Genomic DNA, 26,058 nt, shown 5'->3' with positions numbered 1-26,058 from the left:
CACAGCACCCCCACCCGCGGCCCCTGGGGCCTCGGCCTGAAGAAGCGCTGCCTTGAGGGCCCGACTCCGGGCTCCCAGGTGCCGGCGGGCGCGCGGCGGCGGCACGGCCGGGCGCAGTGGCCCCGGCGGCCGGGAGGGGGAGCCGAAGCCCGCGTGCGGGCCGGGGCCGGGGCCGGGGCCGGGGGCGGAGCGCGCGCGGCGCCGAGCGGACGCGCCTCCCCGCCTAGGTGCTGGCGGGCGCGCGGCGCGGCGGGGAGGCGAGCGCGGCGCGGCTCGGCGGAGCGCGGTGAGTGCCCGGGGGCGGCCGCGTGCGCCCACTGGGGCGCGGCCGGGGCGCCTCGGCGCGGGGAGGTGACAGCGGCCGGCCAGGGCGCAGGGCGGCCGTGGCAGGGCCGGAACCGGCGGATGCTGCGGCCGCCCTGTCGCCCGGGTGTGGGAGGCCGTGCTCGGCCCCGGCGGTGCCGGGCGCGCTCCCCGTGCACACGTGTCCTCGAGGGTGGGAGCCTGGCGCCTGAGCTCAGGAGCGGCCGGGCCAGGGGCGCGCTCGCGGCCCCCCCCCCCCCCGCGGACATGTGTGGACACGTGCGTGGCCGGAGTCCCGGCAGGGCCTGAGCCGGCAGCGGGCGCCCCCGACCGCTTCTCCTTTGTCCGCCGTTCGGGGCGCGGCGCCATGGAAGACCCTGTCCGAGCCTCTCCAGCCGCGGGACAGAAAGCGATTGAATGGGGAGGCAGCGGCCAGCCCGGGCTCCGAGCCTCACCCCCCACTGCCTTTCTTGGGAGTAGGAGGAGCCGGCAGCCTCCTCCGTGGGAGAATTCACCCTGCAGGCCCGGGAGAAGCAGCGCCGGCCCGGGCTCTGCTGCTGTCCCCAGCCGGCCCGGGGCCTCGGTTTACCCAGCGGGGAGGGAGTGGACAGCGAGGGCTGGCTTAGCCCTGGGGCCTTTGTGGTCCGGCCAGGACCGCTGGGTTTCTGAGGCAACGTGGGTGTCCCTGGAGGGCCTGTGACAGCTGTCTCTCCCGCAGGGCTGGGAGCCTCCGTGGAGGCAGGAGGAGGGGGATGAGTCCAGGACGCTGCTCTTTGCTCCCCGTCCCAGGGCACAGAGCCTCCTTCGCTCTGCTGAGGACTGGCCCCTGCCATGTGGGTGCCCCCACCCCAGATGGGACCTGAGGGCTGGGCCCGACCTCGCCCTAGAAGGCCTCAGGGCAGCTGGAAGAGCTGGGTGGGGCTGGGGGGAGGGAGAGATCAGGTTGAAGTTCAGAGGTCGGCAGGAGGCCCTGGGTGGGGCTGAGCCAGGTGAGCGAGAGCCTCGGTGACACTCAGCCAGCCCCGTCTTCCCTACTGACCCTGTGTGCTCCTGCCCCTAAGGGACACAAAGGCACGGGTGGGCACTGACTCATCTCCCCCCGGGGCACAGGACAGACCGCCCTCCCGGTCCTGGGGCCCTGGACAGGTTCCGGTTGGGAGGCGGTGCTGCACTCGGCCCAAAGCTACAGACAGGACCCCCGGCTACCACACCCCCAGCCGCGGGAGGCGGTGGGTCCCCGGACCACTTCCCCCATCCCTGAGGGCCCAGGCCCTGCTGGGCTCTGAGAAATGTCCCACCTCCTCTTCCCTTAGCCCCAGCTCGCCCAAAGTGAAAGAGAAAGTCGCCCCCCCCACAGGCCCGCCCCACCCCGCCCCTCGGCCAATCCCTGAGCCCCCCTCGCCTCCTCCCCCAGCCTCCCGGCTGCCGGCTTTATCTGCCAGGGGAGGCGGCTTTCTGGAGTGCTGGAGGATCCAGTGCCGCCGGCACCTCAGCGCGGGGGCTGGGGGGAGAGGCGCAAGCTTTCGGAGGCACCTTGGGTGCGAGCCAGCGAGCGACCCCGGGCAGCAGGCTGCGGGGTGAGTCTGTGATAGCTGACCCCCGACGGGACAGGGGTGGGGGCGACACGGGAGAGGATCCAGGGCTCCAGGACCCCCCATTTCACTTCTGATGGCTGCCCTCCATGGGAAGCCCCTGAGGCTGGCTCTGGCCCTGCGCTGATGGGAGACGCCCCTTCTTTCTTGCCTGCAGAGGATGGGGGGCAACCATGGGGAGCCCCAGGCCAGCCCCCCCGGCTGCCCACTTCCAAGGCCCCCGGAGGTCCCAGTGGCCACGGCCCTCTTGGCAGCCCTGAGCCAGGTGCTGGTGGGGTTTCTGGGGCGCCAGCCCCCATCCTGGAGAGGCCGATGCCAGCGTGTCTGCTCAAGGGCAGGGTAGGGGTGACGGTCACCACAACCGGGTCGGTCCAGGGGTCAAGGTGCACGGGCAGCCACGCTGACCCATGCCGCTGTCCCCCAGAGCTGCCTGGCCCTTTAAAAGCTGGAGCTCAGCCCGTGTGCACGTGAGCGCCAGCGTGTGCGTGTGGGAGGCCAGCCGGGAGGACACGGGTGGGGGTGAGGGGGTAGACATGCTGGTGGCTGCAGCCTGGGGCGGGGGTGAGGGGCAGACGCTGCCTCCCCTCTGCAGGCCCTGCTCTATGCCTGCCCCTCTCCCCTGCAGCACAGAAGCGCAGCGGCAGGCACCTACACAGTCCCTGCAGGTGGGAGGCCAGCACCTCCCCCTCGCCCGTCCACCCTCTGGCCACCACCGACACCGCCTCCCCTCCCCCGCCGCGTCTCCTGCTCCTGCCTGGCTGTGCCGGAGTTAAATGGCTGAGAAACAGATCAGGTCAGCAGCAACCCCCAGCCCCCCCCCCCCCGCCCCAGGCCCCATCTGTGGTCGGGGGGCAGTCCTGACGGCCCCCTGCCCACACAGCCTGCCCGCCAAGCTCATCAACGGCGGCATCGCCGGCCTGATCGGGGTCACCTGCGTGTTCCCCATCGACCTGGCCAAGACGCGGCTGCAGAACCAGCAGAATGGCCAGCGCATGTACTCCAGCATGTGAGTGCCCGGCGGCCGGGGGCAGCTCCGCCCCTCCCTCATTCTTGGAAAGGGAGAACCCTCCTGGGGCAGGGCAGGGGCCCCAGGTCACCCCCTCCCCTTGGCTGCAGGTCCGACTGTCTCATCAAGACTATCCGCTCTGAGGGCTACTTCGGGATGTACCGGGGTGAGGCTCGGGACGCTCGGGACGGGGCAGCGTGCTGTGAGTGCTGTGTCCCCTGGGGCTGGCTGCACCTGCTGCTGGCAGTGGAGACTGGGATGAGGGAGGGGCCGGCCCGGGTTTATGGTAGCGGCTCCCGGCCGCTCACCTAGGCCTTACCCCCACCTGCCCTTGGTGCTGGTACTCCCCCCCCTCCGCCCTCTGGCACAGGCAGGAGCCCATCTGTGCCTAGAAACAAGGGGGGGCTGTGGCTGCAAAGCAGCTTAGGACACACTCGGAGCTGGGATTTGCCCAGAAGCCACGCAGCCCTGAGCCTTCGGCACTGGCGCACGGCCTCCCCAGGGCTCTGCCCCCACGGACCTGGACCTGTGTCCTACCAGTGCGAGCACCCGTGTTCCCCATGGAGGCCTCCCAGTGGGCTCTGGGCTCCCTGCTTCACTGCCCCATAGCAGAGAGACCAAAGCCAGAGGAAGGGGGCTAGCGGAAGGCCCGGCCCTGTCCCCACCAGTCCCGCCCCACCTGGCACAACCCAGGCCCAAATGTGGGTAAGAGGGCAGGAGGAGGCAGCCGAGAGCGGCTGGGATGGGGCTGTGCCAGCCGGAAGGCCGCGCTGGCTGCCAGCCTCCCAGCCCAGGCCACCGAGCGTGTCCACTGTGCCCCACCCCGTCTGAGCCCCGCGCGCCCACAGGAGCTGCCGTGAACCTGACCTTGGTCACCCCTGAGAAGGCCATCAAGCTGGCGGCCAACGACTTCTTCCGATATCAGCTCTCCAAAGACGGGTGAGGGGCTTGGGTGCCAGGGGACAGAGCAGGCCAGGGCTGAGGTCAGTGTAGCCAGCTGGGTGCCCCCCACCCGCCTGCAGGCCTCACCTGGACTGTTTGACCTTGTGGGGGCAGCCCCCCCACACACACACAGGGGCCCAGGGCCCCGCCCTCAGCCCCCAGGGCAGCCTCACCTGCAGTGGGAGGGACACTCGGCACCCCAGCTCCCTGCACGGGGCGTGTCCGAGGCTCAGTACCCCTCCCTGCCCCTGTGGCAGCAGCGTCTGTCTCACCTCTGGGGTAGGGAGCCTCCCCCTCCTCACGGGCCCCGCCCCTGCGTGACAGGCAGCCGCTGACCCTGCCTAAGGAGATGCTGGCGGGCTGTGGGGCTGGCACCTGCCAGGTGATCGTGACCACGCCCATGGAGATGCTGAAGATCCAACTGCAGGACGCGGGACGCCTCGGTGAGGGCGGGGCTTGCGCGGGGGGGGGCGGGGCGGCCGCCGGGGCCCCACCCCTCCCAAGGAGACTCAGCCGCCCCTGTGCCACCAGCCGCCCAGAGAAAGATACTGGCCGCCCAGGCGCAGCTCTCGGCCCAGCCCTCGGTGGAGGCCCAGGCTGCTCCCCGGCCCACGGCCGTCCAGCTCACCCGGGACCTGCTGCGGACCCGCGGCATCGCAGGCCTCTACAAGGGACTGGGGGCCACGCTGCTCAGGTTGGAGGGCCGGGCTGGTGGCAGGCGGCCGGGCCCCGCCCCCAGCCGCGCCGCCCCCGCCGCCAGCTTGCTGCCTCTCCACAGGGACGTCCCTTTCTCCGTCGTCTACTTCCCTCTCTTTGCCAACCTGAACCAGCTGGGCCGCCCGGCGACCGAGGAGAAGTCGCCCTTCTACGTGTCCTTCCTGGCCGGCTGCGTGGCCGGGAGCGCGGCCGCCGTGGCCGTCAATCCCTGCGATGGTCAGTAGGGGCCAGGGCGGGGTGCGCGGGCTCCCGGGCGGGGCTCCGGCGCTCACCCCCGCCTCTCTTAGTGGTGAAGACGCGGCTGCAGTCACTCCAGCGCGGCCTGAACGAGGACACCTACTCGGGCTTCCTGGACTGCGCCAGGTGCGCCGGGGCGGGGCGGGGCGGGGCGTGGGGGGCGGCGCCGGCCCTGGTCCTGACCTCCCCTCCCCCACAGGAAGATCTGGCGGCACGAGGGCCCCTCGGCCTTCCTGAAGGGCGCCTACTGCCGCGCGCTGGTCATCGCCCCCCTGTTCGGCATCGCGCAGGTGGTGTACTTCCTGGGCATCGCCGAGTCTCTGCTGGCGCTGCTGCAGCGTCCCCAGCCCTGAGCCCTCCCCCGGGGCGGGGGAGCTGGGAGGGGATGCAGGGTCCACGTGGGTGGCACACACCCAGGGCTTCGCCTGCCCAACCTTTGGGATCAACGTCTTATTTATGTAGAAAATGCGGAGATTCTTACATTCCTCAAGCCAGCCCCTGCCCCAGTCCTGTGCCGGCTTGAAGGCCCCCGGGGACGGAGCTGGTCTCTGGGCTGGGGGCTCCCAGGCCTGGGCTGGGCAGACTGGACCCCACCCCCTCCAGTCCACCGCCTCTCATCTCTGAGGCCCTCCTGGTCCACGGAGGGGATCCATACAAATCTATTTATTGAGTCTGCTGCGCCCACGTGGCTCTGCCATCTTCCCGTCCGTCCGTCCGTCCGTCTGGCCTGCCGGCCGGCCCTGCTGCCTAGCTCACGTCGGCCTGGCCAGCATTGGGGGGGAGCCACACCCACCCTGTGGGACCCACACGTTGTGAGGGGTGGGTGATTGGGGAGCAGGTCCCGCCCACCAGCCCTCAGCTGGCCTGGCCCCGTGGGGCCCGGGTGCTGTCAGGCTGTCCAGAGAAGCCCCGCCCGGCCCCTCTTGCTGCATCTCCTGCAGACCTCTCCTGAGACACCCCCGTCCCTGCCCTGGGATTGGTCGGCCGGAGAGCAAGCAGGAAGACCAGCGGCCGGGCTGCCCTCCCCCAGGGTCCACTGCTCTTGGGACCTCTGCCGGAGGCCCCTGGCCACCCCCAGACCCCCAGACGCTGGGTGGAGGCCTCTCCCCGCCCGTCCCTGCCATGTGAATGTGTTGGTGATTGATCTGACGTGCTGGTGCTGTGTTCCCAGACTGGGCGCCCCAGGCCCTCCCCCACCCCGTGACACTACCTGGGCTCAGTTCTCGGTTTCCCCGTCACCTCCGTACCTTGGAAGCTGTGCTGCTGCTTACAGATTATATTTTTTTTTCCTTTGAAGAGTTTTAAAAGTAATTTTTTGTGTCTTGTCATGTAAGAGGATAAATAAATATTCTACCTAGATGCCTCTCTGGGAGTCTGTTTGGGGGAGGGGCCGGGATGCTGGGCGGCCGCCTGCGCTAAGCCTCGCCCCGGCCGGGGGCGGAGCCGCGGTGGCCGCGAGGGGCGGGCGCTGAACCTGCGGCCCCGCCCCTCGCTGGTCTTCTGCCCGGGCGCGGTGCATTGTGGGCATCTCCCAGGCTCTCCGCACCGCACCGCATCGCATCGCATCGCATCGCCTGGGCAGCCGCCGCCCGCCGTCCAGAGGGAACGCAGCGCCGCGGTGCGAGGCCCGCAGGACGGCGTAAGGCGGGGGGCTCGCGGGTGGGCGGGGGGGGCCGAGTGTGGTGCCTGGGGGTGCAAGCCTGCCTGGTGCTCTCCTGAGCACCGTGGCTCTGGGAGGGGGAAGAAGCGGCTGGGAGGTGAGAGGGCTCAGAAATAAGGGAGGGGGAGACCACTGCCCGCTGCGCATGTGATGCCCAGCGGCTGGCACCCCCCTGCCGGGGGCGCTGGGGGTGGGAAAGGGAGGCCCTCGCTCCCTGGGATGCGGGGCAGTGGCTGGTCCTCTCCCCGGACACCCTCCTCACGCGGTGACCTTCAGATGACCTTCAGTGAGGTCACTGCATCAGGCCCGGGGTGGGGAACCTGAGCGGCAGCCTCGTCACTGGCTCCCTCTTCCTTCCCGGCTGGGGGACCCCTCAGCCTTCCCCCAGGGGAGACAGGCGGCCCCAGGTCTCCAGGCAGGCGGCTGGGCCTGGGGTGCTGTCCCCGCCCTCACCTGGGCCGCTGAGAATCTGGGCGAGGCCCAGCCCATCCTGCACCTGGCCTGCAGGCTTGTTCTGGGGACACCTGCGTCCCCAAGGCAAGCACTGCCCCGGGGCAGCAAGGACTCAGTGTCCTTGAGCTGCCTGCAGAGGGGACCTCCAGGGAGCAGTCTCAGTGCCACCTCCAGGTCCTTGCAGTCCCACTCCCAACCCCAGCAGCCGCCTGCAGCCGGCCCCGCCCTGCCCTTCCCCACCTGGGCTGAGTGCGCAGGCCGGATTCTTCCCCCTCGGTGCCTCCCTGCCCTGCGCCGGCGGCAGGGGCGTAGCCCAGATCTGCAGGAGGGCCCTGTCTGCCCACCTGCGGCCAGCCAGAGGGCAGGAGCTGGTGGAGGCCAGACCAGCAAGAGGAGGGTCTGACACCCACAGGAAGCTCCCTAGAGGGGACTCCTGGGGGGACCATGAGCCAGGCAGGGGTGGGGGCGCCCAGGAGCGGAGCCTTGCCCACCCCCTCCCTGGTGTCTGCCTGCAGGCCCGTACCATGCTCAGGGACCAGCCGCGCTGACCGCCTGCCTGTCCCACACGCCCAGCAGCCCCACCTGCCATGGAGTCCAGAGGGAAGGGAACCAGCAGCCCCAAGCCCGACACGAAGGTGCCCCAGGCTGCCACTGAGGCCAAGGCCCCCCCAGCCACCGACGGAAAAGCTCCCTCCGCCAAGCCCGTGAAGAAGGAGGCCCAGACGGAGAGGCAGGAGCGGCCGGCAGCCCCTGCCCCCGCGCCAGCCAAGGCAGACCCCGCCCTCCTCAACAACCACAGCAACCTGAAGCCGGCCCCCGCCGCCCCCGCCGCTCCCGCCGCGCCCGGCAGTCCCGACGCAGCCCCAGAGCCCAAGGGTCCCGGGGATGGGGCCGAAGAGCACGCATCCACCTGCGGGGGCCCCGGGGGCCGAGGGCCCTGGCCCTTGGAGAACTTGACCCCCTTGCTGGTGGCCGGGGGTGTGGCCGTGGCAGCCGTGGCCCTGGTTCTTGGAGTGGTCTTTTGGGCCCGGAAAAAATGATGCCCGGTGCCCAGCTCGGGGCCGGGAGCCACTTTCTGTACAGAGCTGGAGGGCAGTGCATGCAAGGCCTCACCGTCACACATCCGTGTACACACGCACACACACGCACACGCACTCCCCAGCCCCGCCCCCGGCTGCACAGCCCTAGGGCCGTGGAGAAGGATGGGGCATTAAAGGGCGTGGTGTCTCATTCTCCCCACTCCTGCTCTCTGTGTGCAGCTGGGCGGGACACGGGGGGCTGACCGGAGGCGGCCTCCGCCAGTCCCTGGCCGGGCTCTGCCCAGGGCACCTCTCCCAGCTTGTGCCCGGGAGCCCCTGGGGCTGGGACTGCCTCACCCCCTGCCCAGAGTGGCGACTGTCCTGGGGGCAGCCGAGAGCCCCAGGGAGGGGAGGACCCTGAGGACCCCGCCCCCAGCTCCGCGAGGGCCCCTCCCATCTGCTTCCAGCGCCCCCTGTCTAACAAGCGTATAAATGCAATAATACCGGTAGAGTAGAACCATTTGGCGGGCGAGCGACACCCGTGCTCGGCCCCATCCTGCCTGCAGGGAGACTCTGGCCCTCGGCCCTGTGGCAGAGGGCTGGCTCTGTGGGAGCGAGGTGTGCCCACATCTGGGTGGTGGCCGTGGGCACCCCGGGCCCGAGGAGAGGCCGAGTCTGAAATAAACTCTGTTATCCGAAGGCTGGGCTGGCGTCTCACCCTGCACTCGGGTAGGGGGTAGGGGGTGGGGGCCGTGAGGCCCAGGTGGGGGCGTCTCACCTGCACTGGGAGGGGCGGGGCTTCCATGGGGGAATGAGGAAGGCACAGATGCCCATGCTGGGCTTTCCAGGGACAGGTGGGGGAGCCCCAGGTCCCCTGGCCGGCCCCCTGCCGCCCCAATGCCCCTGAGCCTGATGGGCTGACTCGCAGACCCTCAGCCTTCCCGGGAGCCCTCACACCAGAGGGACACTGAGCAGTGGGGCCATGGGATCGGGGACGGGGGCCTCATTCCAGGAGGGGCCCTGCTGTCGGCCTCTCAGCACCTCTCCCTGGAGGCACGCAGGCCCCCAAGCCCACCCCAAGCAGCCTCCAGCTGACCAGGCCTCCATGTAGCCCCAGAAGTGCTGTGGGCTCTCCTGGGCACCTTCCCCTAGACCTGCTCTACTTCCCGCGGGCCCTGCTTGTGCCCACCCCCACCCAGAGACACAGCCCACATCCGTCTCTGGGCCCCCAACCCAGGCCCAGATGGGGTCAGCACCCATGGTGCACCTGCTGCCCCGTCCCAGAACACCCCTCCAAACCTCCATTTTTGTCCATATACGTATAAAGATTTATTTGAGAAGCAGAGTTAGAGAGAGAGAGGTCTTCCATCACTGGTTCACTCCCCAGTTGGTCGCAACGGCCGGAGCTGCGCCAAGCCAAAGCCAGGAGCCAGGAGCTTCCTCGGGGTTTCCCACACGAGGGCAGGGGCCCAAGGACCTGGGCCATCCCCCACTGCTTTCCCAGGCCAGAGCAGAGCTGGATCGGAAGTGGAGCAGCCGGGACTCAGACTGGTGCTCATGTGGGATGCCAGTGCCGCAGTCAGAGGCTTGACCCACTACACCACAGCGCCAGTCCCTGTCCACATGTTTTTTTAAGATTTATTTTATTTATTTGAGAGACAGAGATCTTCCACCAACTGGTTCACTCCCCAAATGCATCAGCCAGGGCTGTGCCAGGCCGAAGTCCGGAGCCAGGAGCTCCTTCCGGGTCCCCCACATGGGTGCAGGGGCCCCAGCTCTGGCCATCATCGGCTGCCTTCCCAGGCCACCAGCAGGGAGCTGGACTGAACAGGTGCTCTGATTGGGATGCCGGTTCACAAGCAGTGGGGTCACCTGCTGCACCTTCGCGCCGGCCGCTGCAGCCTCTTAACCTCTGCACCCCCTGCCACCGGCAAGTCCAGGAGGCCGCCGGCCGCGCAGGGAGCAGGGTGCAGGGCACAGGGCGCATGCGTGGCTCCAGCTTCCAGCTCACCAGCCCCTCCCAATCCCGCCATCCCGGCAGGCAGGCAGACAAGCTGTTGCTGGGCGTCCGGAGAGGGGGCGGCTGAGTCCCCCGGCGGCCGGCCCTGGGCGCTGCGGCCCTGGCAGAGTCTGAAGGGTGCTGCGGCTGTGCCGGCCTCGCGGGGCCCCTGCGGCACTGGGAGCAGAACAGCACTTGTTTTGTTTATTTTTTGTCTCCTAGTTGTTCACCCACCTGAGAGAGAGCATCGCTGGCTGGCTCACTCCCCAAATGCCTGCGAAGGCTGCGGCTGGGCCAGGACTCGAACCCGGCACTCGGGAGCAGCACAGGCGCCAGCCTGGCCCCCGCACCAACACCTGCCCGCTCCCCTCCTTTTTAGGGCTGAAGAAAGCAACATCCCAGGAAGAATGGGGGGGGGTGCCCGTTCACGTCCCGGACGCGGGGACGCACGCTCAGCCGCCCGTGCACCCTGCACTCACACGGACTGCCTGCCACCTGGGCCGCGACTGCGTCTTTCCCGCCAGGACGCCCCAGGGCCCCGTGCACCCCCCGCCCGGACACGGGTCCCATCCTCTGCCTCCTGGCACGGCCCACCCTGAGCTGGCCGCCTGCCCCTGCCCGAGACCCCTTCCTCACGTCACTGCACAGCGGCCTTGTTTCTCCGACTTGGCGTCATTCCCAGAGACCCTCCTAAGAGGGTCTTGGGGCCGCCCAGGGCTTTTTTTTTTTTTTTTTTTTTGGATTTATTTAGGGGCCTGTGTTGTGGCACAGCAGTCAAGCTGCCACCAGGACACTCGCACCCCACATGGGCGCCGGTTCCGATCCTGCTCCCTGCTGATGGCCAGGGAAAGCAGCGGAAGATGGGACAAGGGCTTGGCCCCTGCGCCCCGTGGGAGACCGGATGGAGCTCCTGGCTTTGGCCTGGCCTGGCCCTGGCCACTGTGGTCATCTGGGCAGTGGACCAGTGGCTGGAAGGCTGCCAGGTCCCAGGCCTGCCTCCACATTTTTTTTTAAGCAGGGAGCTGGATTGAGGCGGCCAGGGCCCACACTGGGGCTCCTGTGGGATGCCGGTGTCACAGCGTGGCTCAGCCCACTGTACCACGGGGCCGGCCCTCGAGAAAGAGTTTTCATTATTCTACCCCAGAACTACTCACGGGTAAGGTCTACGCAAGCGTCAATGTAAAAAGCACACAGTGCACAAAGCAAAGGCCGAAAAACTCGGAGCCGAGGGGGGGCCCCAGGGCAGCTGCACCCCCACCCGGCCCCCTGCCTCCTCCTCACACCCACCCCTCCCCCACACCTGGGACACCTGCCCCAGTGCTCAGGCCCTGCCCCTGCCCCTGCCCAGGGCGAGACCCACGTGTGGGGGTTGCCATTCACTGCCTGGTGTCCCTGCCCCTGCCTGAACCCATCCACACGGCACCCCCCCACCCCCACCTAATCCCATCCACACGGCACCCCCCACCCCCACCCGATCCCGTCCACACGGCACCCCCCACCCCCACCTGATCCTGTCCACACGGCACCCCCCAACCTCCACCTGATCCCGTCCACACGGCACCCCCCACCCCCACCTGATCCCGTCCACATGGCACCCCCCCACAGGCACCCCCCACCCCCACCTGATCCCGTCCACACGGCACCCCCCACCCCCACCTGATCCCGTCCACACGGCACCCCCCACCCCCACCTGATCCCGTCCACACGGCACCCCCCACCCCCACCTGATCCCGTCCACACGGCACCCCCCACCCCCACCTGATCCCGTCCACACGGCACCCCCCCACCCCCACCTGATCCCGTCCACATGGCACCCCCCCACAGGCACCCCCCCCACCCCCACCTGATCCCGTCCACACGGCACCCCCCCACCCCCACCTGATCCCGTCCACACGGCACCCCCCCACCCCCACCTGATCCCGTCCACACGGCACCCCCCCACCCCCACCTGATCCCGTCCACATGGCACCCCCCCACAGGCACCCCCCCACCCCCACCTAATCCCATCCACACGGCACCCCCCACCCCCACCTGATCCCGTCCACACGGCACCCCCCCACCCCCACCTGATCCCGTCCACACGGCACCCCCCCACCCCCACCTGATCCCGTCCACACGGCACCCCCCACAGGCACCCTCCCACCCCCACCCCCCACGCCACAGGCCCAGGGAGGACTCTCCTCTCCTGGTCCAGGTGCCCACATCCGGGATACCTGGTTGCTAAGGCATCTCAGTGAGGGAAGTTCCTGGGAAGGCGGCGCTGGGCGGACAGCGCCTACTGCTGCCCAGGGGCTCTGAGGGAGGGCGAGGAGCAGGCAGGGGCCGCTGGTCCAGGGAGGCCTCACCCAGAGACCGGAGGTGCTCCCCACCCCTGGATCCCAGCACAGCAAGGGCGAGAGACAGAAACCAGACCATGCAACCTCTGGTGCACCCCTCGGCCCTGACACAGCAGAGCCCTGGTGCCCCCGCCCAAACCTGCTCCAGCACCCGGGTCCTGAGTAGCCTGCGAGTGACCCCAGCCCCACACCGGGTCCTGAGTACCTTGAGGATGACCCCAGCCCCCACACCCCAGTCCTGAGTAGCCCGCGGATGACCCCCAGCCCCACACTGGGTCCTGAGTAGCCCGCGGGTGACCCCAGCCCCACACTGGGTCCTGAGTAGCCCGCGGGTGACCCCAGCCTCACACCGGGTCCTGAGTAGCTTGAGGATGACCCCAGCCCCACACTGGGTCCTGAGTAGCCCGTGGGTGACCCCAGCCCCACACCCCAGTCCTGAGTAGCCCGCGAATGACCCCAGCCCCACACCGGGTCCTGAGTAGCCCATGGATGACCCCCAGCCCCACACCGGGTCCTGAGTAGCCCATGGATGACCCCCAGCCCCACACTGGGTCCTGAGTAGCTTGAGGATGACCCCAGCCCCACACCCCAGTCCTGAGTAGCCTGAGGATGACCCCAGCCCCACACCGGGTCCTGAGTAGCCCGTGGGTGACCCCAGCCCCACACCCCAGTCCTGAGTAGCCCGCGAATGACCCCAGCCCCACACCGGGTCCTGAGTAGCCCGCGGATGACCCCAGCCCCACACCGGGTCCTGAGTAGCCCGCGGATGACCCCAGCCCCACACCCCAGTCCTGAGTAGCCAACGGATGACCCCAGCCCCACACCCCAGTCCTGAGTAGCCTGAGGATGACCCCAGCCCCACACCGGGTCCTGAGTAGCCCGTGGGTGACCCCAGCCCCACACCCCAGTCCTGAGTAGCCCGCGAATGACCCCAGCCCCACACCGGGTCCTGAGTAGCCCGCGGATGACCCCAGCCCCACACCGGGTCCTGAGTAGCCCGCGGATGACCCCAGCCCCACACCCCAGTCCTGAGTAGCCAACGGATGACCCCAGCCCCCACGCCCCAGTCCTGAGTAGCCTGAGGATGACCCCAGCCCCACACCCCAGTCCTGAGTAGCCCGCGGATGACCCCCAGCCCCACACTGGGTCCTGAGTAGCCCGCGGGTGACCCCAGCCCCACACCCCAGTCCTGAGTAGCCCGCGGGTGACCCCAGCCCCCACGCCCCAGTCCTGAGTAGCCTGAGGATGACCCCAGCCCCACACCCCAGTCCTGAGTAGCCTGAGGATGACCCCAGCCCCACACCCCAGTCCTGAGTAGCCCACGGATGACCCCAGCCCCCATGCCCAGGTCCTGAGTAGCCCGCGGGTGACCCCAACCCCACACCGGGTCCTGAGTAGCCCATGGATGACCCTAGCCCCCAGACCCCAGTCCTGAGTAGCCCGCGGGTCACACCCCAGTCCTGAGTAGCCGCGGATGACCCCAGCCCCCACGCCCAGGTCCTGGCAGGGGACTGCCCAGCAGGTGCAGGCCTTCATCACCCAGGCCCGGGACTCTTCCCAAGAGGCGCCCCACGGCCGGGCCGCTGGCTGCAGACCTGTGTGGGCCCCAGGACCCCCCTGTGCTTTGCCCAGCTGCCCAGAGCAGACCTGGTCATGTCCAGGTGTGTCCAGTCCCTTGGCCCTAAGCAGCACCTGCACCTCACCTGGGGGCAGGGGCCACGGGGCCGGCCACCAGAATGGGAGGGGCCCCGCCTGCAGCCGCTGGGGCCAGTGCACTCCAGGGCTTGCCCAGGCCTCTCCCCAGGGGTCACAAGATTGCCCAGGGCTGCAGCAGAGGCCGCTGGGCCCTCCATGCCCCCAGCATGGTCCTCAGAGCCCCTTGGCCTCCTCAGTCCGCCAGCCCAGGCCGTACTGAATGCCCGTTAGCCGGCAGAACCCCCACCCAGCAGCTTCAGATCCGCCGGGCCCCAAACCCAGACCCTTGACGCGGGACACCCCCAGCAGCCCGGCCAGAACCCGGTCGTCTGCCCACTGTCCTGGGAGGCGGAGCCCACTCGCCCCTGCCCACCCCCCTGGACGCCTGCGGAAAAGCCCCTACCCCTCAGGTGCACAACCTGCGCGGTTACCTGCCCGGACTCAGGAGGCGCCCCCGGGGCAGGGACCCGCGCCCACGGGAAAGGACCCTCGTGCACGGGGCAGGCACCCCTGGCCGGCGCTGGCTGGAGGAGCCCATGGCCAAGTTAGGGACAGGAAAGGGGGAACAGAGCTCCCGGAGTGACCAGCACCAGATGCGGGCCGGGGTCTCCTCGAGTCTGCGGGCATCCGGCCGGGGAGCGCTCTCTCGCCGCTCTCCGGAGCAATCCCCGCCCCCAAGCCAGGGCAGCCGCGGGCCCTCGGAGCAGCGGAGAGAGCGGCCCGCTACGCGCCCAGACCCCCAGCCCCAGGACGGACACCGCCCCGTGAAGAAGGCGACGGCGCATGCGCCCAGCCGCGGCCCCGCCCCGAGCTCGTACCCCTCCGGGAGCGCGCGCCCGAGCGCCCAGCCCCTCGGCGCATGCGCACGCACGCCCCCGCCGCCATGGCTGCCGAGAGGCTCCCGAGCCGGCCCGCCTGTCTTCTGGTGGCCAGCGGAGCCGCGGAAGGTGGGGTCGCGGGCCGCGGGCGGCCGCTCGCCGGGAGGCGCGGGCCGGGGTCCTGGGGGCGGCCCTCTGCGGCCCTGCTGCCCGCGCCTGAGGGGTCTCCCAGGAAAGGCCCCCGGCGGCCGCAGCGTCGGTGGCCAGCGCTGGGGCCGGGCCGCCCAGGCTACCCGAGACCCTCGTCCTGCAGGTGTGTCCGCCCAGTCCTTCCTCCACTGCTTCTCGCTGGCCAGCGCCGCCTTCAACCTGCAGGTGGCCACGCCCGGGGTGAGTTCCGCCAGCGCCCCGGGGTCCCGGCCCCAGGCGGCTGGGGTGACCCCTGGGCTGGCTCGGCCGAGGGCGCCTCTGTGGCTTTTTGTTGCCTGTGGGGGCGGGCGTGGCCGTGGCCCTCAGGCGTGGACGGCTCCTAGGAGGGCCGCGTTGTGCGTCTGTGGCTGCGCAGGCTGGGACCGAGGACTGTGGGGTCAGGGGTGTGGCAGAGCCCGCAGGACCCCGGGCTGTGTCCACTCGCGTGTGGGACTGCCCTGGGCCGCCACACACAGGGCCCCCTCTGCCCGAGGGCCTCAGCCGACCCGGGATGACCAGCGCTCGCCTTGCGTGGGCAGGGGAAGGCCGTGGACTTCGTGGATGTGACCGAGAGCAACGCGCGCTGGGTGCAGGACTTCCGCCTCAAGGCCTACGCCAGCCCTGCCAAACTCGAGTCCATCGACGGTGGGCGGAGGGCGTCCCCCGGGGGAGGGAAGCGAGGGGAGCCTGGCCCTGCCCCCCCCCGGCGGCCGTGCTGGGGCTGACCGCGGTCTCCTCCCAGGCGCCAGGTACCACGCCCTGCTGATCCCCAGCTGTCCCGGGGCCCTGGCCGACCTGGCCAGCAGCGGGTCCCTGGCCCGCGTCCTACGGCATTTCCACTCTGAGAGCAGTAAGTGGCCCCGGGGCCCGGGCGGGTGACAGAGTGGCCCGGGCTCGGTGGGGCTGGGGGGGGTGATGAGCTGGGGCCGGCACTCATGAGGACAGTGTGAAGGGTGTGGGGCCTCCCACGGTGTCCCCGCAGCACCTGGGGATGGCAAATAGGCCCACCGGACCCCCTCAGCCTCCCTGGGTCCCCCTACACTTCCACTGGCCCCCCTAGACCCCCGAAGCTTCCCAGGACCCCCAAGGCCCCCCTGGATCCCTGCAGCCCCCTAGACCCCCGTGGCCTCCTGGACCCTTGTGACCTACTGGACACGCGCAGCTTCTTGGGACCTCCGTGGCCCCCCTCTGGCCTCCCTGGATCCCCACAGCCTCGTGGGACCCCACTGGCCCCCGTGGGTGTTTCTGGGCCACCAAACCCTGCAGGCCTGGGCTCTGAGCAGGCCCCTCCCGAGCACCTGCTGGGTGTTTCCTGGGGGGGGGTCCGGGCCTCAGGCCTCCCCCTCGCTGCTTTCAGAGCCCATCTGTGCCGTGGGCCACGGTGTCGCCGCCCTGTGCTGTGCCACCAACGAGGACAGATCCTGGGTGTTCCGGGGCTACAGCCTGACGGGGGTGAGTGCCTCCCGCCCGCCCCGCCCTGGGGCTGCCCGTCCCATGGGGTGGGGGCTGTGCGCCTGCCGCTGCACACGGCCCCTCCAGCAAGAGTGGGCGCCTCGCTCAGGGGCTGTGAGGGGTCTGGCGCGGCTGAATGACAGCCTGGGGCGAGGACGGGGTCTCCACCTGCCCGGGCCCGCTGGCTATGGGGTCGGAGGGAGAGGCCCCGAGGTGGGCGGCAGTGCAGCCTGTGACTGGCTGCCTCCCGCCACCCCAGTTCAGCCGTCCTCCCTCCCTGTGGGACCCCCCCCCCAGCCTGGCCTGACTCGGCCCCGTCTGGCGTGTGTGGTGGGGTCCCTCCCTGCTCCGTTTGGCCTTGCCGGTCTCTGCGGCAGCCTTGAGTGGCGGCGGGTGGTGGGCGCTGGGCGGGGCAGCCGGCTCAGCTCCGCGCCCGCCGCCCCCAGCCCCCCGTGTGCGAGCTGGTCCGGGCGCCCGGCTTCGCCCGCCTGCCGCTCATCGTGGAGGACTTCGTGAAGGACGCGGGCGCCAACTTCAGCGGTGAGCCGCGGGCGCCGCTGCGGGGATGGGTGGGGCTGGCAGCCCGGGCCACGCGGCCTGCGGCCCGCTGACCACCGGAGCCCGTGTCCTCGGTCCTCAGCCAGCGAGCCGGGCGCCGTGCACGTCGTGCTGGACCGCCACCTGGTCACCGGCCAGAACGCCAGCTCCACCGTCCCCGCCGTGCAGAACCTGCTCTTCCTCTGCAGCCGGTGAGGGGCGGGTGGGGGGCCGCGGGGGCCGGTGGGGGGCCGGGTGGGGGGCCGCGGGGGCTCGGTGAGGGGCCACGGGGGCGGGTGAGGGGCCGCGGGGGCCGGGTGGGGGGCTGCGGGGGCTCGGTGGGGGGCCGCGGGCCAGAGCTGGCTGGGCCCTGACCGAGTGCCTGTCCCGCAGGAAGTGAGCCGGGAGGCCACCTCGTCCTGGAGCCCCCCCCCCCCCCCCCCGGGTGCTGGGCGCAGGCTCCTCCCGCCCTGGCCACTGGGGGAGCCTGGGGAGGGGACGCTCGGACCGGAGGTGAGCAGGGCTGTTTTGGAGCTGCAGCCCGGCGCCTGGCTGGTGCCCCCCTGAACCCTGGCCTGGCCTGTGGCCTCAGATTGTCAGAGGCGGGGGGCCCGGAGCTGGTGCCGTGGGGTTCCCTGCCCGAGCCCTCCGCCCTCCTCCCTCCTGCTGGGGTGTGGCCTGGCTGCAGCCTCCCTGCCTCTGCCCCAGGCAGCTGTCCAGTGTGGGGGTCCCAGCCCACCCAGTGCCCACGGCCTCCCTGGCCCCTCCACGGGTGCTGGTGGGCGCGCAGACGTGGGGGGGACGCAGAGAAGCAAACCTCCACCTTGACGCCTGAGGTCCGGGCTGGCTCGGCGGTGCCCAGCTGGGGGCCTCCTGGTCCCTGTGAGCTCGGGGACTTGGGGCACATGTGGTGTAGTGGTGGGCGCCTGGGGGAGGAGCCCCCCAGGCACAGGAGCCCAACAGGAGTCCCAGGGTGGCCCAGAGGAGGAAGCGCAGGAAGTGTGCCTCAGGAGGGCCTGTGTAGGGGGCAGGGACAGGGCAGGACTGCACTGCCCCCCAGGGAAGGGGAGGCCCCAGCGTCAGGGCCCCCCAGGGAGTTGAGTGCAGGGAAGGGCTGCCCACAGGGCCTGGCCTCCGTCCTGGGAGACCTGCAGGGTCAGCTCCCAGGGAGGGGGCTTGGCTGCTGAGGGAGGGACCCAGCGCCGGGTGTGGGATGGTGAGGCTCTGCTCAGCCCTGCTGTCCCCACAAGGTGGCGCCACTGGGCTGCACAGGAGCCTGAGCCTGGCCTGGCCCCGGAGGTCAGCAGTGACTGCTCCCTGCACCCCGAGCTGGGACGTAGGGCAGGACCCCAGGACCCCGGCACCAAAGCCCACCCCTCCCAGCCCCACCAGTGCAGCTCTGAGGCCGACCCTGACTGGGGTCAGCCGGGAAGGGGTGTGACGGGCGGTGGCTGGGGCAGGGAGGAGACCACAGAACAGTGAGGAAAGTGACTGCTTCAATGCGTTAGGCAGAATTTACATAAAATCAGAAACCTGTGTCCATCCCCGCTCCAATTGCTACAAAACGATTCGTCAAGCCAGGCGTCCGCCCGTCCTGGAGGGCGCGGTCGGGTCCCGCCGGGGTCTCACTTGCCGTTCTCCGAGCCGTTCTCCGAGCTGAACATGCGCTCCTGCGGTGGAGCGCGGGGTGAGCGGGCCCCCAGCACGGGTGTCTGGCGCGGGGCAGCCCCCCAGCGCTGGTCTCCCCCGGGCACTCACCGTCAGCACGCGCTCCAGCTTCACGGCGTCGGCGGCGAACTTGCGGATCCCGTCCGAGAGCTTCTCCACGGCCATCTGGTCCTCGTTGTGCAGCCAGCGGAAGGCCGCCTCGTCCAGGTGCACCTGCTCCAGGTCGCTGGCCTGGGCTGCGGGACGCACACGCACCAGGGCCCTGCAGGCCTGCCCCGGCCCACGCCCCGCCGCCCCCCGCCCGCCCGCCCCCGGCACGCCGGCCTCACCCGCCTTGGCTGAGAGCACGGGCGCCAGTTTGGTGCTGTCCCTCTGCAGCTCCCCCAGCAGCTTGGGCGAGATGGTGAGGAAGTCGCAGCCGGCCAGCGCCTTGATCTCGCCCGTGTTGCGGAAGGAGGCGCCCATGACGATGGTCTTGTAGCCGAACTTCTTGTAGTAGTTGTAGATCTTGGTGACGCTCCGCACCCCTGCAGGGGCCGGGCACAGGTCAGCCCGCTCGCTGGGTCAGCCTGCCCCACCCTGCAGCCCACGCCCGCGGCCTCACCAGGGTCCTCGAGGGGCTCGTAGGCCTTCTTCTCCGTGTTGGCCACGTGCCAGTCCAGGATGCGCCCCACGAAGGGGGAGATGAGCGTCACGCCCGCCTCGGCGCAGGCCACGGCCTGGGCGAAGGAGAAGAGCAGCGTCATGTTGCAGTGGACGCCGTGCTGCTGCTCCAGCTCCCTGCGGGCGGGGACACGGCCTCTGAGAGGAGCCCCCCCAGCAGCCTGCCGCAGGGCAGGTGCCGCAGCCTGCACGTCCACACCCCGACCTGCGCACTGCGCGGGAGGCAGGTGGGGCCGTGCCTCGTTCACGTGGCCCGGCCACAACAGGCAGACCCGCCAGGGTCCCGCACGGGCCTGTCCTGGCTACAGCTGCGCCACCCCAGGGACTCCAGCCGCTAGCTCCTGTCCCTTCTGCGCCGAGCATCCACGTGTACACGTTCACTCTAATAATTTATCTTAAAAGACGTGATGTACTGTCCATTTATTTGAAAGCCAGAGGTGGACATCAGCACACACACAGCCCTTCTGTCTGCTGGTTCACTCTCCAGATGCTGGGCCAGACGAGCCAGGAGCTCATCCGGGTGTCCCCCGTGGGTGCAGGGGCCCGGGAACTTGGGCCATCACTGTGCTCTCCTGGGCCGTGCAGTGGCTGGGGGCTGGAACTGGGACGGAGCTGGGACTGGAACCCACGCTGCCGTGGCGTCCCAGACAGCACACGCCGGCCCCGACCGGTCACGTTTAAAACCATGTAAGATCTCTGCTGACTCTGCCTTTCCGAGAAATCAATCATTTGAGACAAAAGGGGGGGGGCTGGTGCTTGTGCCGCCCCCATCTGAGTGCCAGCTGCAGTCCCAGCTGCGCCACTTGGTCCAGCTCCCGGCTAACGGCCCCAGGAGGCTGTGGAGGTCGACCCCAGAGCCTGGGCCCTTGCACCCACGTGGGAGACCCTCCAGGCTCTGGCTTCAGCCTGGCCCAGCCCTGGCCACTGGGGCCATCTGGGAGGGAACCCGCAAGTGGAAGGCCCCTCTCTCCCCCTCTGCCTTTCAAATCAGTAGCTAAGTCTTACACCGCACGCCCACTTAGGCCTGTGGGACCAGGCGGGCACACCTACTTTCCTGCCTGGATGCCTTCCCAGGTGGACGCCAGCTTTATCAGAATCCTGTCCCTGCTGATGCCGGCTTCCTCGTAGAGCTGGATGAGGCGCCTGGCTCGGGCCACCATTGCGTCCTTGTCGAAGGAGAGCCTGTGGGAGCGAGGGGACCCTTCCAGGCGGTGCAGGGAGGAACCGAGACCCCGCCCTCCACAAGTGCCTGCCCACGCCCTGGGGCTGCCAGGATCGCACGCACCTCGCGTCCACCTCTGTGGACACGCGGCCCGGAATCTTCTTCAGTATCTCTGCTCCGAACAACACAAAAAGCTTGTCCATGGCGTCTTTAATCTGGTCCTCTTGGGACCTGAAATTCCAGAAGAAGCATGCTCAGCTCAGGCTTACAGGGGTCTGCGAAGCAAGTCCCGCTCCCCCAAGGACGCAGGGTGACGGGCGGGGGACGCGGTGCCTGCACCCTGCATGCGGTTCCCTGCCCGAGCACCTGGGAGGCGGCACGGGAGGGTCCAAGTGCTTGGGCCCCTGCACCCACGGGGGAGACGCGGCTGGAGCTCCCGGCTCCAGCCTGGCCCAGGCCTGGCCGCCGAAGGCATCTGGGGTGTGACCCTTCACTCTGCCTCTTCAGCAGAAAAGTGGATAAGACATTAAAAACATCATTTGAGAAAGGAGCGGGGACCTCGGTGTTACACCGTGGGGTGGGCATGTGGGGCGCACGCTGCAGACGGAGCCCGAGTGCGGCAGGTGCGCCCGGCTCAGCAGGCACTGGGGACGCCCCAGAACCCGCGCCTGAGGGAGACGGGGCCTGGCCGGCACTCACCCGCCGCGCGCCTTGCCGTAGGCCATGGCCTCCTGCACCAGCTCCTGGTAGGCGGGCATCTGCGCTGCGGCCAGGATCAGCGACGGGTTGGTGGTGGCATCCTGGGGCTTGAACTCCTCGATGGCTGGGGGCACGATTCCCACACACAGGAGGGTCAGTCGGCGGCAGCCTGACAGGGTCCCCCCGGCCCCACGCCCCTCGCCGTCTGTCGCCAGGGCTGGCCAGGAAGCAGCCGTTTGCGCAATGGCGAAAGCACCACCAGTGCCGAGCGCCTGAGGCCAAACGCACTCGGCGAGAGCCGACTTCTGGTCCCGTGGGAGCGGGCGGGGTGCCCACTGGTGCAAAGTCGGCACACAGCAGGCTGCCGCCCGCAGGCCCCATCTTGGCGTGAGCCCGTCCTCAGGAACCCAGTGGCGCCTGACCTGGGCCTTGTGGCCAGGCCGCCCCAGCGGGACATCCACGTGAAAAGCAGGCCGGTGTTGGGCACAGCGGGTTAGGCCGCCTGCAGCACCAGCACCCCCCACGGGCGCCTGCTCCGTCCCGGCTGCCCCACTTCCAATCCGGCTCCCTGCTGACGGCCGGGGAGGCTGTGCTTGGGAGACCCAGAGGTCCTGGCTCCCAGGCCATCAGGGGAGAGAACCAGCGATGGAAACCCCCACCCCCCACCCCCCCGCTCTGCCTTTCAGGTAAATAATAAAACTTTACAAAGAAGCACAGCAGGTGCACAGCCCTGGTGCCGCCCAGCGCCGGTCACCGCAGGTGCCGAGGCAGGAGTTCCCTGAGCAAAGCACGAAGGTTGGTGGCTGACGGGGGGACCCCGTGTGCCCTCCGGGGCGACGCCACGCACGCGCCCTGACAGGCGGAAAGGGACGCCTAGCTCCCAGGGCCGGACACCTCCCCAGCTGTTTGTTTTAAGATTCGTTATTTACTTGGAGGGCTACCCGCTGGTTCACTCCCCAAATGTCCACAGCGGCCAGGGCTGGGCCAGTCAAAGCCAGGAGCCGGCAGCTCCCTCGGTCCTCCCACACGGGCGCCCGGGCCATCAGAGCAGCTGGGGCTGCAGCCGGCACTGATATGGCTGCTGGCCCCTGCGGTCCTCAGGATGTCCGCACTAGGGCACGGAGCCGGCACGGTCGGCCAGAACCCACCGAGTCCTTGGGAAGCTGGCGCTGGTCACCTCGTTTTCACAACGCAAAGCAGGACCAAGGTCTGGCCGGGACAGCAGACAGCTTCGGGGCCCAGGGACCCTGCACACGAGGGGGGCTCCAGGAAGAGCACCCACAGCTTTGATCTCGTTTCCGAGGAGGCCTGTGGGGCCAGCGTCTCTGACCCAAGAGCTGGGCCCCTGCACCCACGGGGGGACCCGGATGGGCTCCGGGCTCCTGCTCCAGCCTGGCCCAGCCCTGGAGGTTGCAGGCATTTGGGGAGAGCTTTCTCCTCCTCTCCCCTGTCCCTGTCCCACAGCGGGGAAGGCATTAGGACACTGCTGGGTGCCTGCGCCCCACCAGAGGGCCCGGGCTGCAGTCACAGCTCCACTCCTTGCCCAGCCTCCTGCTGGACACGCCCTGGGGGGCAGCAGGTGCCGGCTCCGGGGCACGTGGGGAAGACCCTGGTGGTGACCCGAACTCCTGGTCTTGTCCCAGCCCAGCCCCAGCTACGGCGTTATCAAATTAAATTAAAATATCATCACTTGTGTTTAAAGACAGCTCGGCCCCGCCCACAGCCCCCCATCTAGCTCGACCCCGCCCACAGCCCCCAGCTCGGCCCCGCCCACAGCCCCCAGCTCGGCCCCGCCCACAGCCCCCAGGCTCTAGCTCAGCTCTGCCCACAGCCCCCAGCTCGGCCCCGCCCACAGCCCCCAGGCTCCAGCTCGGCCCCGCCCACAGCCCCCAGCTCGGCCCCGCCCACAGCCCCCAGGCTCTAGCTCAGCTCTGCCCACAGCCCCCAGCTCGGCCCCGCCCACAGCCCCCAGGCTCCAGCTCGGCCCCGCCCACAGCCCCCAGGCTCTAGCTCAGCTCTGCCCACAGCCCCCAGCTCGGCCCCGCCCACAGCCCCCAGGCTCCAGCTCGGCCCCGCCCACAGCCCCCAGGCTCTAGCTCAGCTCTGCCCACAGCCCCCAGCTCGGCCCCGCCCACAGCCCCCAGGCTCCAGCTCGGCCCCGCCCACAGCCCCCAGCTCGGCCCCGCCCACAGCCCCCAGGCTCCAGCTCAGCTCTGCCCACAGCCCCCAGGCTCTAGCTCAGCTCTGCCCACAGCCCCCAGCTCGGCCCCGCCCACAGCCCCCAGGCTCCAGCTCGGCCCCGCCCACAGCCCCCAGCTCGGCCCCGCCCACAGCCCCCAGGCTCCAGCTCGGCCCCGCCCCCAGCCCCCAGCAGAGCCGTGCACCAGCTCCCCGGTGGGCGGCCGGGACCCAGGGACTGGGCCGTCACCGCTGCCGCCCAAGGTGCGCACGGCAGGGAGGAGGGTCAGCACCGAGACCGGCCGGCGGCCGGTAAACAAGGCGCCCGCCCGGCTCCTCAAGTCACCGTGAGAAAGCAGAAAGGAGAGGAAGTCGCCTCCTCTTCCTCCTCGCGGGCCGACTCCCCCGAAAACCCTACCTGTCCCCAGCACCCACGCACCCTGCGAGGGCGCGCCAGCCCCTCCCCGCTCCCACAGCACGACCACCCCCGGGCGCCACCCACCCACCCCGCGGGGCCGACTGGCGGGGGCGGGGGCAGCGACACCGGCCCGGCCCGGGCGAGCCCCAGGGCGCACGGCCTCCGCGGCTCAGGGGCTCTGGACGCCGGCCCCACCCTCTGCCCGGTCCTGAGGGGGCTCCCGGGTAACCAGGGGCTCCGAGGCCGGGGTGTCCCGGGGCGCCACGGAGCCGGCGGCCCTGACTCAGGCTGCGGTCCCCTGACCCCGGCCCCGGCGCCCCTGACCCCGGCCCCCGCGCCCCCGGCCCCGGCCCCCGCGCCCCCGACCCCGGCCCCGGCCCCCGCGCCCCCGGCCCCGGCCCCCGCGCCCCCGACCCCGGCCCCGGCGCCCCCGGCCCCGGCCCCGGCGCCCCCGACCCCGGCCCCCGCGCCCCTGACCCCGGCCCCGGCGCCCCCGGCCCCCGCGCCCCTCTCCGGGTCCGCGGAACTTCCGCCCCGGGCTGGAGGCCGGCTCGGGCGCCGCGCGGGCGAGGGCGCGTGCACCGCGGCCCGGCCTCACCGTGGAAGTCGCCTGTGTCGGCCACCACAGTGGTGAACTGCTTGAGCTGCTCCAGCGCGGACTCCATGCGCTGGCGCTTCACGGGGGACCCCGACATGGCGCGGCGGCGGCGGCGGCGGAGGACGCGGGAGGCGCAGGCCGGGCCCACAATGCCCCGCGCGCCCGGCCAATCGGAGCGCGGGGCAGGAGGGAGGGGCGGGAGTCCCCGCCCCTGGAGACGGGGCCCCGCCCCTGGAGACGAGCCCGCCTCCTCGCATGAGTCCCGCCCGCGGAGGCCGAGGCCCGCCGCTCCCCGGCGAGAGTGGGCAGGGCCGCGGCGGGGCGCGGCTGGGGGTGGGTTCTCTGCAGCCGACCAGTGCCCGTGAACCGGGGTGCGGGGCTGCGCGTCGTTCCCTGGCCTCGCGTCTTCTTGCGTCTAGTTCTGAACGTTGCGTGTCGTGCTCGCCTGGTCCCCTTTGGGGCGCCCGGTGGGGACCCACCCGCCGCAGTGGTGCAAACTAGCTGCCAGGGGACCCCTCCCCACGGAGACGGAGGTGGGACGCGGGGCGCCTCTGCCAGTGCGGACGCTCCGGGCCCGCTGGGACCCGCACGTGGCGCTACGGGCCTACAGCCCCGCACAGGGCGAGGACCGGGAGGGGCTGGCTCTGGGGCTGGGTGGGGTGGGGAGGGGTCGACGCAGAGGGTGAACCCGAGTGGGAGCCCAACCTCTTCTCTCCTGCCTCTTGGTTTCCTAAGTTATGTGTTTGAAAGGCAGCGAGAGGCCGGCGCCGCGGCTCACTAGGCTAATCCTCCACCTTGCGGCGCCGGCACACCGGGTTCTAGTCCTGGTCGGGGCGCCGGATTCTGTCCCGGTTGCCCCTCTTCTAGGCCAGCTCTCTGCTGTGGCCCGGGAGTGCAGTGGAGGATGGCCCAAGTGCTTGGGCCCTGCACCCCATGAGAGACCAGGATAAGCACCTGGCTCCTGCCATCGGATCAGCGCGGTGCGCCGGCTGCAGCGTGCCAGCCGCGGCGGCCATTGGAGGGTGAACCAACGGCAAAGGAAGACCTTTCTCTCTGTCTCTCTCTCTCACTGTCCACACTCTGCCTGTCAAAAAAAAAAAAAAAAAAAAAAAGCAGAGAGAGAGAGCGCGCGCAAGTGAGAGAGAGAGAGAGAGAGAGAGAGGGCTTCATCGTCTGGTTCACTCCCCAGGTGGCAGCAGGGCAGGGCCAGGCCCAGCCCTGGGCGGCGTCCTCTGCTCTCCCAGGCGGTCAGCGGGCGCTGGATGTGGACCAGGCAGAGCAGCCTCTGGAGCTCGGTATCTGCATCCAAGACTCCGGCACAACCCGGTCCCCACCGGGTCGTCTAAGTGACTTGTTTATTTAGAAGAGAGATGGAGAGAGACAGAACGAGAGACACAGAACGAGAGACTGAGAGAGACAGGGAAAGAGCCCATGCCCACAACAGCCTGGCTGAATTCGGATTGGACGCTCCAGGTTTCTCCCTGTAGCAGGGAGCCGGGGTCAGGGCTGAGCAGGTGCCACCGGGCTGGGGGCTGGGGGCTGCCCACCAGCTGGAGGGGTGCACACCCTGTTCCCTCACCCTTCTCCCTCCTGCCCAGGGCTGGCAGCTGCTTCCCCCGGGGCCACGTCTGCACAAACCAACTTCCCCGTTCAGCCCTGGGCACAGCAGAGGCCCCCAGGCCCTGGCCCCGCCCCTGGGCTCCCCGTGAGGGCCGGG

The 26,058-nt window shown here is 70.1% G+C and overlaps 4 protein-coding genes across 6 annotated transcripts; 3 read left to right on the top strand and 1 right to left on the bottom strand.

Annotated features, from left to right (window-relative positions):
• The first annotated feature begins 159 nt into the window (after nucleotides 1-159).
• On the top strand, nucleotides 160-6,156 carry SLC25A22 (solute carrier family 25 member 22). 2 transcript variants are annotated; one of them, XM_051830015.3, is made up of 11 exons: nucleotides 164-286; nucleotides 1,718-1,880; nucleotides 2,521-2,688; nucleotides 2,776-2,901; nucleotides 3,012-3,067; nucleotides 3,750-3,840; nucleotides 4,168-4,286; nucleotides 4,375-4,537; nucleotides 4,622-4,776; nucleotides 4,848-4,923; nucleotides 4,997-6,156. In XM_051830015.3, exons 3-11 carry the CDS (start codon nucleotides 2,669-2,671, stop codon nucleotides 5,148-5,150), a joined length of 960 nt encoding a protein of 319 aa, XP_051685975.1. In that variant the 5' UTR covers nucleotides 164-286; nucleotides 1,718-1,880; nucleotides 2,521-2,668; the 3' UTR covers nucleotides 5,151-6,156. The 2 variants fall into 2 exon arrangements, with proteins under 2 accessions (XP_089165197.1, XP_051685975.1); XM_089309071.1 differs by lacking the exon at nucleotides 1,718-1,880 and having other exon boundaries at nucleotides 160-286.
• A 136-nt stretch (nucleotides 6,157-6,292) lies between these two features.
• CEND1 (cell cycle exit and neuronal differentiation 1) lies at nucleotides 6,293-8,082 on the top strand. Its single transcript, XM_051830017.3, has 2 exons — nucleotides 6,293-6,436; nucleotides 7,426-8,082. The coding sequence occupies exon 2, from the start codon at nucleotides 7,498-7,500 to the stop codon at nucleotides 7,948-7,950; it is 453 nt and encodes a 150-aa protein (XP_051685977.2). The 5' UTR covers nucleotides 6,293-6,436; nucleotides 7,426-7,497; the 3' UTR covers nucleotides 7,951-8,082.
• Nucleotides 8,083-14,788: 6,706 nt separating this feature from the next.
• Nucleotides 14,789-19,689, top strand: GATD1 (glutamine amidotransferase class 1 domain containing 1). 2 transcript variants are annotated; one of them, XM_051830011.3, is made up of 8 exons: nucleotides 14,789-14,906; nucleotides 15,091-15,167; nucleotides 15,506-15,611; nucleotides 15,709-15,816; nucleotides 16,324-16,418; nucleotides 16,865-16,958; nucleotides 17,059-17,167; nucleotides 17,349-19,689. In XM_051830011.3, the coding sequence occupies exons 1-8, from the start codon at nucleotides 14,819-14,821 to the stop codon at nucleotides 17,353-17,355; spliced, it is 684 nt and encodes a 227-aa protein (XP_051685971.1). In that variant the 5' UTR covers nucleotides 14,789-14,818; the 3' UTR covers nucleotides 17,356-19,689. The 2 variants fall into 2 exon arrangements, with proteins under 2 accessions (XP_051685971.1, XP_089164589.1); XM_089308463.1 differs by lacking the exon at nucleotides 17,349-19,689 and having other exon boundaries at nucleotides 17,059-17,171.
• Nucleotides 18,434-24,465, bottom strand: TALDO1 (transaldolase 1). Its single transcript, XM_051830010.3, has 8 exons — nucleotides 24,342-24,465; nucleotides 21,148-21,271; nucleotides 20,572-20,679; nucleotides 20,337-20,468; nucleotides 19,228-19,403; nucleotides 18,953-19,150; nucleotides 18,714-18,859; nucleotides 18,434-18,625 (listed from the first exon to the last, which is right to left on the bottom strand). Exons 1-8 carry the CDS (start codon nucleotides 24,436-24,438, stop codon nucleotides 18,581-18,583), a joined length of 1,026 nt encoding a protein of 341 aa, XP_051685970.3. The 5' UTR covers nucleotides 24,439-24,465; the 3' UTR covers nucleotides 18,434-18,580.
• Nucleotides 24,466-26,058: the final 1,593 nt, after the last annotated feature.

Source organism: Oryctolagus cuniculus, chromosome 1 (genome assembly GCF_051225735.1).
Source record: "Oryctolagus cuniculus isolate XC-2025 breed Fujian yellow rabbit chromosome 1, ASM5122573v1, whole genome shotgun sequence".
Taxonomy (NCBI): domain Eukaryota; kingdom Metazoa; phylum Chordata; class Mammalia; order Lagomorpha; family Leporidae; genus Oryctolagus; species Oryctolagus cuniculus.
The sequence above is the reverse complement of the archived record's forward strand: the minus strand, read 5'-3'. Positions and strand labels throughout refer to the sequence as shown.